This window comes from Rhinatrema bivittatum, chromosome 7 (assembly GCF_901001135.1).
Source record: "Rhinatrema bivittatum chromosome 7, aRhiBiv1.1, whole genome shotgun sequence".
Lineage (NCBI taxonomy): Eukaryota > Metazoa > Chordata > Amphibia > Gymnophiona > Rhinatrematidae > Rhinatrema > Rhinatrema bivittatum.
In genome coordinates, this window is record NC_042621.1 from 198,544,654 (window position 1) to 198,558,860 (window position 14,207).

Genomic DNA, 14,207 nt, shown 5'->3' on the forward strand with positions numbered 1-14,207 from the left:
CCCTTTAGATATTTGAGCATAGTTTAAAGTTTGCTTCTGTTTTTTTTTCCCAAACAAGGCATCAGAAAGTTATCATAATATCTGAGAGAAGTAAATAAAGTATGCTAATTTGTTTTTCTGTAAAGAAACAAAAATAAGACTACCAACCACCCCAGAATGCTGTGAGATGGGAGTTTTAAATAACAGGACTGAATAAGAGTAGTCCAGCAAATTTAGAACCATCTGCTTGCTATAATTTATGGGCATATAAATAAAACATGTTCACTTCTAGGAAGATCTTGGGTCTTGATGCAAATGCTCTTAGTAGCAGAATGTTCTTGCTTTAAAATCTTTCAGTGGAATACATGTATATATCAGAGGTGGCCAACCAGCTTCTTGCAAGCCTCATGCGACTCTTTCCAGTTCAAACTGCGGCTCTCAGAGAAGTCCTCATCACCGCTGATTGATGGCAGGCAAACCAGTCTCATTTACTCTCTGCATGCTGCGATCATTCCCTTTCTCAGCAGCCAGCTCACAAGTGAAAGTTGTACACTTACAGCTAAAGCTAGCTGCTGAGAAGGGGGGAGAGTATGGCTGTGTGTAGGACCTGCTCGCCTCCATGCTCCCCCACCCCCCTTCCAAAGCAGTTCAGCGCTAGACATGACCCAAGGTGATGTCCCGGACTCTTGCGCACCTAGGCATTTCAGTGAGCCGGCCAGGAAACACTTGTGCTGCCACCTCCCCTCACATTAGCTGTACTTGTACAGGTGGGAGGCAGCCAGCCAGCACACCTCCAACTGCTGCTTCACCGCCACTCTGCGCCTCCTATTGCCAGATGGCCCCTCCCCCCATACTCAGCTGCAGCAGAGAAAAATTTGCAAAAACCAGCATAAGAGACCTATAGGTATGGGAACCAGGTGGGGCCACAGGGTCCGTGGCCTGTCCAACTCTGGGCAGAGCATGGGTGGAATTTTTTTTTTTTTGGGGGGGGGGGGAAAGGTCTCCTCCACTCCACAAACGTATGGGGCAGCCTATATAGCCAGAAAGAGAACATATCTACTTGCCAGTCCTCTGCACTTTCTTCATCCCCGGTGTATCTACCTATTTGTACCACTGCTTTTCCTGCCCAGTACTGGTGTCTTTAACCGAATGAATGCAGCTCTTGCAGCCAGCATCACATTGTCTTCTATCCTTTCTGTGGCCGTGCAATTCAAACATCTTCTCTTTGAACCGCGAGGCGCTCCGTAGATACAGAGTGCCGCCTGGATCAGACGTGTAAACCGTGTGCTGCAGGAGGACCAGATAAGACCAGTTGGTGGCTGTACAGAATAACATTCATCAGTGCTGGGCAGGAGTAACATCCTGGATGGATGGATAACATGGTATCAGAGGAGGGGAAGAGATCAGCAGGAGCAGTAAATAGGTTTGGAGTTTCTTGATAAGGAAGAAGGGGGAAAGAAGAGAGCACTCAGGTGCTGGGGGAGAAAGACTTGATGGGTGGGGGAAGAGAGGAGAGCAGAGGTAAAATGGGACTGGGAGATTGGGTGGGATAGCAGGGCGAGAATGGGACTCAAGGACCTCAGTAGACAACAAGGATTTGGGAATTTGAGGTGGGGGGGGGGGGAGCAGAGAGAAAACATGGACTTTGGGATTTGGGGGGTAGTGCAAAGGAAGAATGGGAGCTCTGGGATTTTGGGGGGAGGGAAGCAGGGACTCGAGGGAGGCAGAACAGATACTTGGGTGGGGGGAGCACAGTGAGAACTTGGCGGTTGGGTGGATATAAATAGGATGTGTAAAATGGGCGAATGAGAGGTCAGAGAAGGGGGCTGAAGGTTGGAGAAGAGCTTGAGCAGTAGTGTGAATGACCTGGAAGACTGGGGAGAGGGTTACAGGCAGTAGAAATGATGCCAATGATATGAAAGGTTGAGAGCGATCAAAAGACTGGGTTTGTGAAATTGGTGAGGAGGGAGTAAAATACAGAAGAAAAGAGCTGGAGGGAGGAGAGGGCGTGAACAACAAGGGAGGAACCAGGGCCAGTGGTGCATTTCATCTCCCTCCTGCCTTGATTGGTAGAAAGAAGAGAAAAGTGGTGGGTTGGGCAGTGGTGGGAGAGAGGATGGGGTGGGAAGTTAGTTGGCTCCTCCTGGAGCCTTACCAGCCCACCCAGATACCTGTTCTCATGGGGCCCTAGCTGGATCCCACCTGACCACCAATGTAAGTAAAAATAGTTTTTTAAAATTATAATTCACAAGTGGCTGCAGCCACTTGTGAATTATAAAGAAGGAGAATTGGTGAGCAGGTGTGCCAGCAATGTGTGTGAGAGTCCGTGAGCATGGTGTGGGAGAGCAAGTGCGTGCATGCAAGAGAATCCATGAGTATGTAAGCAAGTCAGTGAGCGTTTGTATCTGTGTGTGTGAGCATGTGAGAGTACATGCAAGAATGAGCGTGTGTATACACTTTGAAATGCTGAAAGCAGAATATATAAAAATCTAAATATGTGTGAGGGGAAAATGTGCGCTCCCCCCCCCCCCCCCCAACCCTACACACAACAATCTCAAGGTGACTGAAAATCGAAAGATCCCAGTTCTTGAGAGCAGGAGTTTTTAAATCCATATCAGTTGTAATTATTGGATGTTACTTGATGTGTGCTGCTGATTTGAAATATTTTATTAGTGTTTGGAAATTTTTAATTACTGGATGCTCTAGTCAGTATTTTTTTATTAGTCTGATTTTACTAGTATGATTTATATGTCCTGATTTTATTATTTGATATTTTATGAGGAGTGGAGATTTATTTCAAATCTTTTTTATTTCTTTGTTTCTGGTTTATTTCTTTGTATCTGGTTTTTCATTTTTGCACTACATAAGAGGGTCTGACTTGTGGCGGTTTCTATTTCAGTTTTTGTCTGCACATTTCTATTTATGCTTATTATCTTTATTCTGAATTTAAGAGTGTTTGTGTTGTGCACGTGTGAAGTATTCTGCCATTGCATCTTGTGAGCTGCGTGCACTGGCTATGGGGAGTTTCCTGGAGAGTGAGTGTGAGGAGGCGAGGAATGAGGCAAGCAGAGGGCAGATGTAGGCTGTGGAAGGGCTGGCACTAAGCAAGAACTTTACATAACAATGTGGCATGCCGGAGCAGAAGAACTCGCTTGAGTGAGCACAACAACAGAATGTATATATGTGTGTGTCTGTGTCTAAGGGTAAGCATGTGTGTGTCTGGATGGGAAATAGAGCCTTGGCCTTTTCTTTCAGGTGGGCAGGAGCATTTCCTACCCCCTGTGTAAGAGGCACAGCAGCACTCTGCCTCTGTGAAATCTGGTTTTGTGGCTCTGAATGTGTGAAAAGTTTTACCTTTGGTACATAGCTTTTAAGGAGCATTGGACAAATTTAATTTGTAATTTTTGGTTTCCTTCTCAGGTCAGTGGAAGCATTGTGCTGAAGGACTTATGAAAATTGAAATGTCACCACGGAAACCACCTTTGTTCTTAACAAAGGAGGCGACTTCAGTTTACCATGATATGAGTAAGTGCAGTGCAGTGGAACACATTGTCTCTGTGGATGTGATTTGTCCTGTTGACATTAAACTACTGAGTCTTTCTAGTAGTCTAGATCAGTGTTTCCCAACCCTCTCCTGGAGGCATACTTAGACAGTCGAGTTTTCAGGATATCCACAATGAAAATATATGAGAGATTTGCATACTTTGGAGATCCAAGGTTGCAAATCTATCTCATGCAAATTCATTGTGGAAATCCTGAAAACCAGACTGGCTAGGTGTGCCTTCAAAGAGGGATGAAAAACATTAGTCTAGATGATAAACCAAAAGACTGGTATAATTGAATGTTAAGTGCATAATAAATATCTAAATTGCTAATGTTTGTAGAATTAATGGATTTGCATACATTTTAACAATGTAATAATTCTCTTCTACTTATATATCTGTATCTATCTGTTGATCCCAATAAATATTTATAGATCTAGATATGCACACAGAAAAAGCTTCCAGTTAAGGAAGCTAATGAATAGTAAAGAGGAAGGAGACCAAAGTAAGTGTGATCATAAAATAATAGAGAAAATGTATACAATTCAAAATTAGGGTGTGGGATTGAGTGGTGACCCTTCAGGTGTGAAGGCACAAACTTAGTCTGACTCCAGCTTGTTAAAAGCACTTCTGCCTTTATTTGGGTAATTATAGCAAACAAACATTAGTAGACCGCCTTCCCTTCAGAACAGTGTACGCTCATTACTCACAGCTTTGTTACAGCTCAGTGTTTGGACAATATTATTCTACAGGAGCTGCCTTCCTCCTGGAGACCTGGGCCTGCTCTGACTTAACCCACCTAGGCCCCAACTCTTATTCCTCCCCTGCTGGGCCCTGTCCACAATGCTCTCTCTTTAGGGGATTTAAGGTGGACCAGGCATCTAGCCTGGTCCTTCACAGGTTTAAAGGGAAAAATAGGGCCACTGTGCCCCATAGGGCATTAAAGAAACTTCAAATTAGAAATGGGTTAAAGATTTGTAATTATAAATCCATTAATAAATCTTAATATCTTTCTGCTGACAGCAATCACTAAAATCGTATTTAAACAAGCTGAGCAAATTGATACAGATAGATAAGTTATACATCTCCACCAATCAAGACCATAGAGTGTACTCTATTCTGGGATGGAGTAGACCAGTAATGCCACTAGAGACTACCAAAAGGCAGTCTCTTTGGTTCTTCCTTCTCTTTATCTGCAGCACAGACTTGCTTCTTTCAGTTTTTTAGCTGGTTTCCAGGGAGGAAGCACTATGCTAGGAGTAAAGGAATAGCCTAGTGGTTAGAACAGCAAGCTTTGAACTAGGGAGACCATGGTTCAAATCCCACTGCTGCTCCTTGTGACCTTGGGCAAGTCACTTTACCCTCTGTTGCCTCAGGTACAAACTTACATTGTGAGCCCTCTAAAAAGCAGAATATAAATATGTACTGCAGCCATTTTTAGAATTTTTTTTTGTTAGCAGACTTTTATATGTTTTCCCCCCACAATAGCATCTGACTAATTAACATTGTGCGTTGATTAATGTCTCATTATGCTTTGAAGTACACTCATCTTGCTGATCTGAAAGCAATGTCAGCAACTTGGGGCACTCTTATTTTGAGGAAAGTTTACCACGTGACTGCAAAAGCTCACTCCTTCTTGCCTTCCAAAGAATCACCACAACTGGACTGGAGGGAGAGGAGGATAGTTGGCTCTATGCAACAGAGTGTCACCTCACCAAATAGCTTGAGATATGACTCATATTCTGATGACAGAATCTGCCTACTAATGCAGCAGTTTCAAAATATTCAGATTAATTTTTAATGTTAGTCATAGTGCCTGTGGCAGTGGCTTTGCTATTTATATCTACATATAATGTTTGTAATGAGCCCTGATTATTATTTGTCATTATAGTTATATTGCTTTGAAAGATTATTTGCCTGTTACAACTTGAAATTCTGGATTCTTTTATTCAATGTGCAATGTTTTATGTTTTATGTTAGTGCTGAAGATATGTTTTAGCTATATATTTAGGGAGGGTAATTTTTAAAGCCATTTCTGCAGGTAAAACAGTGATTTGTCCACCCTAAAATAACATGCAAAGGGCCTTTGTGTGCATACTTTTTCCCACAGTGAGATTTGCTATTCTTTTAGAGCCGGGGTGGGGATTGGAATTATGTGCCTACTTTTAATTTTCAAATGTATATAGGCATTTTTTCTCCAAAACACTACAGCCCTAATTTTAAAAAGCCTGTGCAAAAATAGAGGGATACGCATGAGGCCGGACTGTGTGCACGCCAAGCGATTTTATAAACAATCAGCTTCCTCCAGGGGCAGCTGGGGGAGGTGGGCTAGGGGTGTACTTGGGGCCATTGACCCCCTCCCCCCCATAAGCGATGTCCTGGAACCGCCATCATGTGGTATTTAGGGAACATATACTGTTGTAGTATTTTTCTCCATAGTATTTAACTGTGAGAAAAAATACTATGGGAATCACAAAGCGGCAGAGCCCACTACTGCAACTTTGTGACTCCCGCAGTATTTTTCCCTTGGGGGGAAAAATACCTTGGCTTAGTGAAAAGCTCCTAAGCTCTCTGGGAATAGGGAAATACTTAGAGTATCTGAATGTAAGCTTCAGCTTCTTAAAAACTGGAATATTAAAAAAAAAAAAAAAAAAAGAGAGAGAAAGAGAAGCAGCAATTGCTTCATTGGATGGTTGTGGTTGAAACCACTTTCAAAAAGGCCAAGATGTTTAGCTCCTCTGGGAGGGTTTGCATAGATGGCGCACCCTTCATCTTTTGAGCCAAAGTAAAATCATAAGCCCAGGAGCATGGAACCCTCCCACATTTCTCGCATGATGCCCAAATAGGATTATTCATATTCGGACCTGAAGAAAGTCTGTGCCAATCATCAGGTGAAGGTGTCAAAGCCTCGGCAGCATTTTCTTTTAGTTCTAGAGTCAGAGGGCAGGAAGACTTTGCTGTGATCCTTTCCAAGGGGCAAGCAGCTCATTCCTTTCCAAGGGGCATGCAGCCCATTCCTTTCCGAGGGGCATACAGCCCATTCTCACAAACCGAGACTCAGCAGCGACAGTCTCCAGGAATACTTACCACACTCACTGATATTTCCCCTATGGCCACCCAGACTGAACTTTCCTCTCCTGCTGAAAGCAAACTGGATAGAAGAATCCTCAAGGCTCTCAGTCAGCACCTGAAGCAAGTTCAAGTTATCTGAACTGAGCACTTTGGCATCATCTGTGGTACCAATGATTCTAAGGTGTTTAGTACCGACATTGTGACATTGCCTTGGGAGCACTTATGTATTTGAGGCCTGAGGCCTAGTAGTAGTGGTGCTGTGGACATGAATGGCATCGATTTGGTTCAACGCTGTTCAGCTTTGGAGAGGGAAGTCTTTCTAGCTGTCCAGTAGCACTTTAGCAGTTTATCCCAATATCTAGGGAGCCATCTCATATGCCTACTGAGGTTATGGCTTAAGGGTTGGTGCCATCTCACACTACATCTCAATGTCTAAATCTGATAAAAAGCTCTGGGATCCCGTTTATAGGGTGAAGAATCTTATTCTGAAGAAGAATATTATAGTGGCCTCTCCAAAGATTCCTTCCTTGAACAGGTGACAAATAGGTCCCTTCCTGAGGACCTATCCTTCACAGTGTTTGTAAAGAGAGTGGCTGGCTGTTGCCATTCCTTTTAACTTGGAGATTAAGGGTGATCCCAAGGCACCATTTCTAAGCCTCTTCAAATGTCCCTAACGAATTGGTGGCAATGCCTCTTCATCAATTTCTCTAGGATTCATGTTGGAAAATGTGGGAGACTCCACTTTCAATGGTTCCTGTGGCTAAGAAGGTGGATACAAAGTACTGTGCCCAGACAGCTGAAGGATTTGATAGTATAATCTTTGCACCAAAGAGTTATATTTTATGCAAAATCACCCCAATCAAAATTCTTTGGGGGTTTGCTAGACATTCAAGGCGAAAGCTTTCCTCCCCATCAACAGGATTGCAGGTTGCATCCAAGGTGAAGGGAGTCATTAAGAGACAGCAAATGACCTAGGGAGTATTGAGGTTGTGTATGGCATCAGTAGTTAATCTCTTCCTTTTCACATTTATATATAAAACAAGCCCAATGGACCTTAAAATTTCAGTGAAATTGAGCCACTGAAAGACTTCCGGAACCCATCATTGTCACTGGAGAGACTAGAAACTCTTGGTGGCAGTCTCAGACTTATCCATCTTATGTTACATATCATAACAGGGTAGTGTTCCTCACTCATCCCAAGTTCCTGCCTAAGGTTGTGCCAGAATTTCATATTACTTGGTTATCCTGCCAGCATTGTTCCCTAGGACACCTATTCATAGAGGTGAACAGGCCCTGCACAATTTGGATTACAAGAGAGCTGTTAGTTTCTATCTGGAGCAGAGCTAACCATTAGTTTTCATCCACAATATTCCTTTGTCAGTTTGCCAAACTACCATTTAGTGAGTTTTCTGCATCTTCTCCAGTTAATGTCCTACCTCTTGGAGACACCGAGACCCAGACAATATGCCACCTCACGCTGCAGTCCCTGCTACAGATTGCTAATGGTCATCTCTCCCTTTCCAGAGATAGAATCAAGCTTAACACTTTCTGAATTCCATGTAGCAGAGCTGCTGCTCCCTAGGCCAGCCTTGCTCCCTAGCTAGTGCTTTCACCTTCATGTGCATCTAGTCAGCCTGTTAACTCCATTCAGCTGTAATGTTAGTCTCCCATCTTGCTCTGACTCTGCCCCCTCTCTGTACTCCATTCCTAGAGAACTCCTGTTCTTCAGGTCACTTTCTCCCTATTCCTGGTCTTCCTTTTCTAGGACTCTCCCTCCAGAGTGTTCTCTGCCACCCTGGCTGTTCACTGCTTTCCCCTTCTCCAGCAGTTTCTGACTGTACGAGATGCTTGTCTCATCACCTCATCTAGATCAGCCTCCATTGAGGAGGTTTTCAAGGCTATGAAATGGAGTTCAGTCCACATATTTACATCCCTGTACCATTTGGACAGTGATTTCTGACATGACAGTAGGTTAGTTGAGTCTGTTCTCTATGATTCGTTTGAGGTGTAGAATACAACTTTATTCCCCCCTAGGGCCCATTTTATTATTTCAAATTGCTGGCTTTGTAATAAAATGAAATGTAAAAAGAAGGAAAGTTGTTTTATCCAATGACAATGTTTGTTTTTTTTGGGTTTTTTTTTACTCATTTCTAGTATTTTTTTTCTTTTTTTTTGTTGAAAGTAACCTGAATGAGGGATTCCTACATATGTGATAGGTCAAACTTTGGATAAAGCACAAAGTTGGCTCTGTCTGATGTCACGCATGTGTGGCTGTTCACCCTCTGTCCTTAAAGAACATCTGTTTCAGATAACTAATGTTGCTGCTTGAACTTAACATATTAGTACATCCAAAACTATATAAAAACACAAAATAAATTCTTAGTAGATATGGTCATACTAAATTGCAAGCTTGTCTCTTCACTTGGAATTATACATTTTCAGATGAAAAAACTGGTATGAACTTTTCTAACGTTTAAAAGGATTGAATGGATCAGTGTTGAACAAGAGTGTCATTTTTACCTTTTTGGATAGCCCAATCTAAATTGGTAGTGATCAAAAGTCATTGCCGCCTGAAAGCCACTTGGTAGCATGTATGAAATGTGTTGATAATCTGAATCTACTGTATTTATTGAACTATAACATGCACCATGAGTTTGACATGACAAATTTAAGAAAAATTATTTCAGTGAATATCACCCAATAAGGAACAATTTTTCTCTTGGTGCATCTATATAGTTCTGTTCATCCTATAGCCTCCACAGCTGCCAGTCTCCTTTCCTCTTTCTCACTGCCACCCTCTCCATCCCTTGCCCTCTTCTGCTGCTTCCTCATTACTTCGTCTCCCTCTCTGCAGCCGCCTCTTCTCTTCCCCCCCCCCCCCCCCCACTCCATGCTCACTCGTCTGCCGCCCTGGGCTGCTTCCTGTAGTTTATTGGCAGATGGATTGTACCAGGTGCATGGGGCTAACACTGGATGCAATACGTCTTTATGACCCAAATTAAATATGGTGGTTCCCAGAGTGAACAGGTGATAGTCTCATATATTTGGCACTAGTTAGTTTCTTGGCTGATTATCTTAGCAGAAGGCTGAGGTTTGAATTGCCATGGAATCTGATTTACCATTTTACCTTTATATATGGTGTTTTCAAAACAAAATTGAGACAGTTCAGCGAAACTTGTATTGCCACTGCCCATATGCTCTTCTATGGACAAATGAGTTCAGTTTCCTGTGCTGTCAATTCAAAACCTTTCGGAAGTGTTAATTAGAAAAAAAAAGTTACAATAGATTCTTGTGTAGATATAACTAGAATTTTGGCTACAGGAAGTAAAAAACCTTGTAAAAAAAAAAAAAAAAAAAAAAAAAACACACATTAGAAAAAGATTATCAAGAGAATAATGCTTCAAATTTAATTTATTTTCTTCAAATAATTGCAGGCATTGGTTCCCCACTGAAACTGGAAAGCTTGACTGACCTCATACATAAGAAAATAGAAGAAACAAATGGCCAGTTCCTGATTAATCAATCGGAAGAGTCTGCACCTTGGGCAGCTTTGTTTGATGGTGCCCATCAAATTCATGTTCAGAAAAATGTATGTTCTCCTGCTCTGAATCTCAGTGATGTAAAGGGGAAGAAGAGGAGAGCCCCGCTCCCACCTGCTGATAAAACGCCGTGCAGCGTGAGAGCAAAGGTGAGCATGGACCAGTCGGGAAAGGAAAACACGTGGAAGAATCCCAGCACCACAAGAAAGGCTTCATCCTTTGATACTAAATTATCAACCATAATGCATCACCTGCAGAAACCCATGGTGGCTCCTTGCAAGCTGCTGCTTCCCAGGAAAAGCAGCTTAACTGAAAACAAAGACCCCGGTGGTGGTGGTGGTTCTTCTGCAGAGACTGATGAATCTCCAGACAGCCCATTACCAGTGCCATTCCCAAGGCAGAAGTCCATTAGAGAACGGGATTCTGGATCCCGCTTTCGCTCTCAAGTTTAATTTTCCTTTTATAATGAGAACAGTGACCAATCCGAATGCTGTTTACCAGTCTGACTTGTATGGTGGCATTAGTGTACTTGAATGGGACAGCAGTGTGTTTAATTACAAATGTTATGCGCATCAGTAAATCCTGTACTCCTCTAGCACATAGTGGCCTGAAACCGTTTTGGCTTATTTTAATCTCATTCTTCTCATGTCCTTGCTGTTGTAAATTGTTTTAGAGGACTTTGAGAATTCTTATATAAATATTGAAATAATTTGGAGGTTTTAATCTGTCTGTTTCCTCTCTTGTTGCAGTCTTTGGGCTTCCAGGCATGTTCTGGTTTGGTTTGTGCAAGTAAAGTGTTAAATTTATAAGCAGGTTAAAATGTCCATTTTCAAACCAAAGATTTAGGTGCCTAGATTTTATGGTTAGAAAATTGCCCTAATTTCAGAGGCTGAAATAAAATGAGCAAATAAAGATAAAGTAAGAAGAAATTTAAAAAAAGGAGGGGGCATACAGGGAAGCATGTTAAGGAAAACATTTTCAAATATCCATGCATATTTCCCAGTGCATAACTGGCCTGCAGATATAGCAGGTGCACAGTATGGTAGCACCTTTTTCTTATGTAGATAATTTTCAAAAAGAAACTTGCATACCTTGTAGCTAGCCAGCTTAATGAAAATTGCCTCCACTGTTTTTAGAGAAAGTAAATGGTGTCCACCTACGGTACTAACATTGTCTTAGGATTTTAACATTTTTAATGCTAATGATAGTTGCATTATAACTTCAACATAAACCTCAATTGTGTTTACATTTTGGACGATTTATTCTGATTAAGTACAATTGTACCTTGATTTTTACTCTCTTAATGAAACTTACAAGTCCAGTTTGCAGCTTGTTGAATGAGTCTTTGGAGAAAACCTTTTTGAATCATCAGCAACTTCAGTGATATGAATATCTTTCCAGTTTACTAGGACAATTTTCAAAACAATTTACATGGAGAAAGTGTGTTCTGTGGGACAAGCAAAATTAACTACACAAGTGGGTGATGTCATCTGATGATGGTGAGATGGAAGAGCACTTTCAGAGCTCAGAAAAACCAAGCGCTACTTTTCCGAACATGCACAGGTATTTCTGTGCAGCCACTGCTGGGCGAGTCACCTCATTCTTTTTCTTTCATTTGTGTCAAAAGGATAGGTTTTTGTTATCTGTCTCAAAAGCCTCTCTTTGAAGTTTTAGCCTTCAGGGTTTTGTGTCTTATTTCTTTTCTGCAGTGTTCATGTGGGGTTTTTTTCATGACTCTCTCAAAAAACAAATTTTTCCCCAAAATTGAGTTTGCTCTAGCCTCAGATCTCTTAACATTGGCAGATAGGAAATCAGATTTCAAAAGATGCACCAGTTGCTCCTACAAGATTTCTTTGTCTGACCAGCATGACCACTGCATTCAGGCTTTTGGCTCTTTCTATGATGTGCCTAACTGCACTGTTTGCAATCATACATAACCTAGGGCCAGAAAATCCAGGGTCTAGACAATGAAAGACTTTTTGGAATCTCCTCAAGCTACCTCAGCAGTAAAGAGGAAACCATCACCAGCTGAGGGGACCATTACCTAAATAAAAAATGACAGAGTCCTTTCACGCTACACATTGTGACTTGAAGTCTCTGCACAGGCACCATTTTCTCTCCAGCAAAGAGGGGAAGTAAGGAAGCCAAGCCAAGACCTTTCAGCATAGACAATATAGCACATAAAAAGATGCCTTTAATGTAAAAGTTTTAATAGCACCATTGATATTGTTGGTACCAATAATTTCTTGGTGCCAAGACACAAATGTCAACATAGATTGTTTTGTAGGGTTTTCAGAATGTATTGTCTTTTGTTTCTTTGGCAGCAACTCTAGTTCCAGAATGATAGCTCTTCCACTGTAATTCCTCCGCCCATAAAAGAGCATCATCCCTTTGTGAGGAATATGTGGCTTGACTTTATAAAAAGCTTATTTTTACTGATGTACCAGAATCTCTGCCACCACCCTTGTGTCTAGAACCTCTGCTGCCACCCTCGTGTCTAGAACAAAAGTCTTCTATCTTGGAATCTATGGCTCCTAAGTTGGAGACTCATAAGAACATAAGATTTGTCATATTGGGTCAGACCAAAGGTCCATCAAGCCCCAGTATCTTGTTTCCAACAGTGGCCAATCCTGGCAGGATCACAAAAGGTAGGTAGATTCCATGCTGCTTATCCCAAGGATAAGTGGATTTCACCAAGTCAACCTTAATGGTTTACGGACTTTTCTTCCAGGAACTGGCCAATCTTTTTTTAAACCCAGCTACTTAAGTTTTACCATATCCTCCAGCAATTGATTCCAGAGTTTAATTCTGCATTGAGTAAAAAAATATTTCTCCCATTTGTAAAGTCAGCAAATTTGATCACCTCACTTGTTTCCATCTTTAGATCATTCATAAATATGTTGAAAAATAAAGGTCCCAATAGAGATCCCTAGATTACTCTACTATTCACAATCTAAGTCTTATGGACTACCTTCCTCTAAGGATAGGAAAGTCTCAAGAGATCATCCTATAGTATTATCTGATTCACAAACAGGATTATTATCATATATATTACATCATACCATTCTGATGGTGATGAGTCCACCCGTCTTCCATCTGACCACTCTCTACAGATTTCTAGATGTAAATCTCCACCTAAGGGTATGTCACATTCTGCTTATGTCCAGAAAATGACAAAGGCAATTCCATTCACTTTGCAGAAGGATGCAGAAACTAGAGAAATTATATTTGGTGCACTGAAATATACAGTATCAAAGCAAATACTTACTTGCAAAGCCCCAAAATAATAGCTGTTCTAGTTCAGAGTAACAAAGAACTCCAAACAAGAATGTGGTAGATGCCTTTGTCTATACTGAAAATAAGTAAGGAAGTTAGATCTCAAAGTACAACCATGTCCTGATCATCCAAAGGTACAACTCTCTCTCATAAATGTGGAATCGGCTTTGGGGGAAAAAAGCAAAGAATTCTAAAGCACATTCTAACGCGCCTCTTGGAAAATATGCCAAATTACTGGACAATGTGTTGAAAAAAAATTTCTAGCTATCTATGTTAACATCTAGGATATGGTACAATAGATGCATCATTTTTTTCAGGAAATACAAGACATGATGCATCACCTTCCTTTAGACTCTACATCACTTCACATTTGTACTGCAAGAAGCAGAAGAATGTAGAATTTATATCTAATTCGAATAGCTTATGATGTATATGATATTTCTAGTAAATATGAACCCATAGAGTGAAAAAAGACAATGTCATGTACACAGATTTTACTCAGCTTAACAATGCTGTTAACAGATTGAGAAAGACCCTCATATAAATATGCCATTAGAATTATAATCATAGGTCTGAAATAAATTCTCGTACTTCAAGTTCCAAATGTTTTTATGCAAATTATTATTTACAGGTGAAAGTGATTTGAGGTCCCAAGAAGTTTTTTTGGGGGGTTTTTTTTAAAGGAAATTTTTTTAATGCAAATAACTATCTACTGGATGTGGAACAAAAATAATGGAGAACTGCTACTTATCTTTAAGGCTCCAAAGTATAACCCTTGAGGGTAATTTCTGAATGTTCT

At 41.1% G+C, this 14,207-nt stretch overlaps 1 protein-coding gene across 1 annotated transcript in view; it reads left to right on the forward strand.

Annotated features, from left to right (window-relative positions):
• The window catches only part of RTKN2 (rhotekin 2), a 197,841-nt gene extending 186,986 nt beyond the window's left edge, over positions 1 to 10,855 (forward strand). The window contains exons 11-12 of the mRNA XM_029609740.1: positions 3,400 to 3,504; positions 10,028 to 10,855. Of these exons, the coding sequence (XP_029465600.1) occupies positions 3,400 to 3,504; positions 10,028 to 10,584 (662 nt within the window). The 3' untranslated portion in view covers positions 10,585 to 10,855. The remainder of the gene's footprint in view (positions 1 to 3,399; positions 3,505 to 10,027) is intronic.
• Positions 10,856 to 14,207: the final 3,352 nt, after the last annotated feature.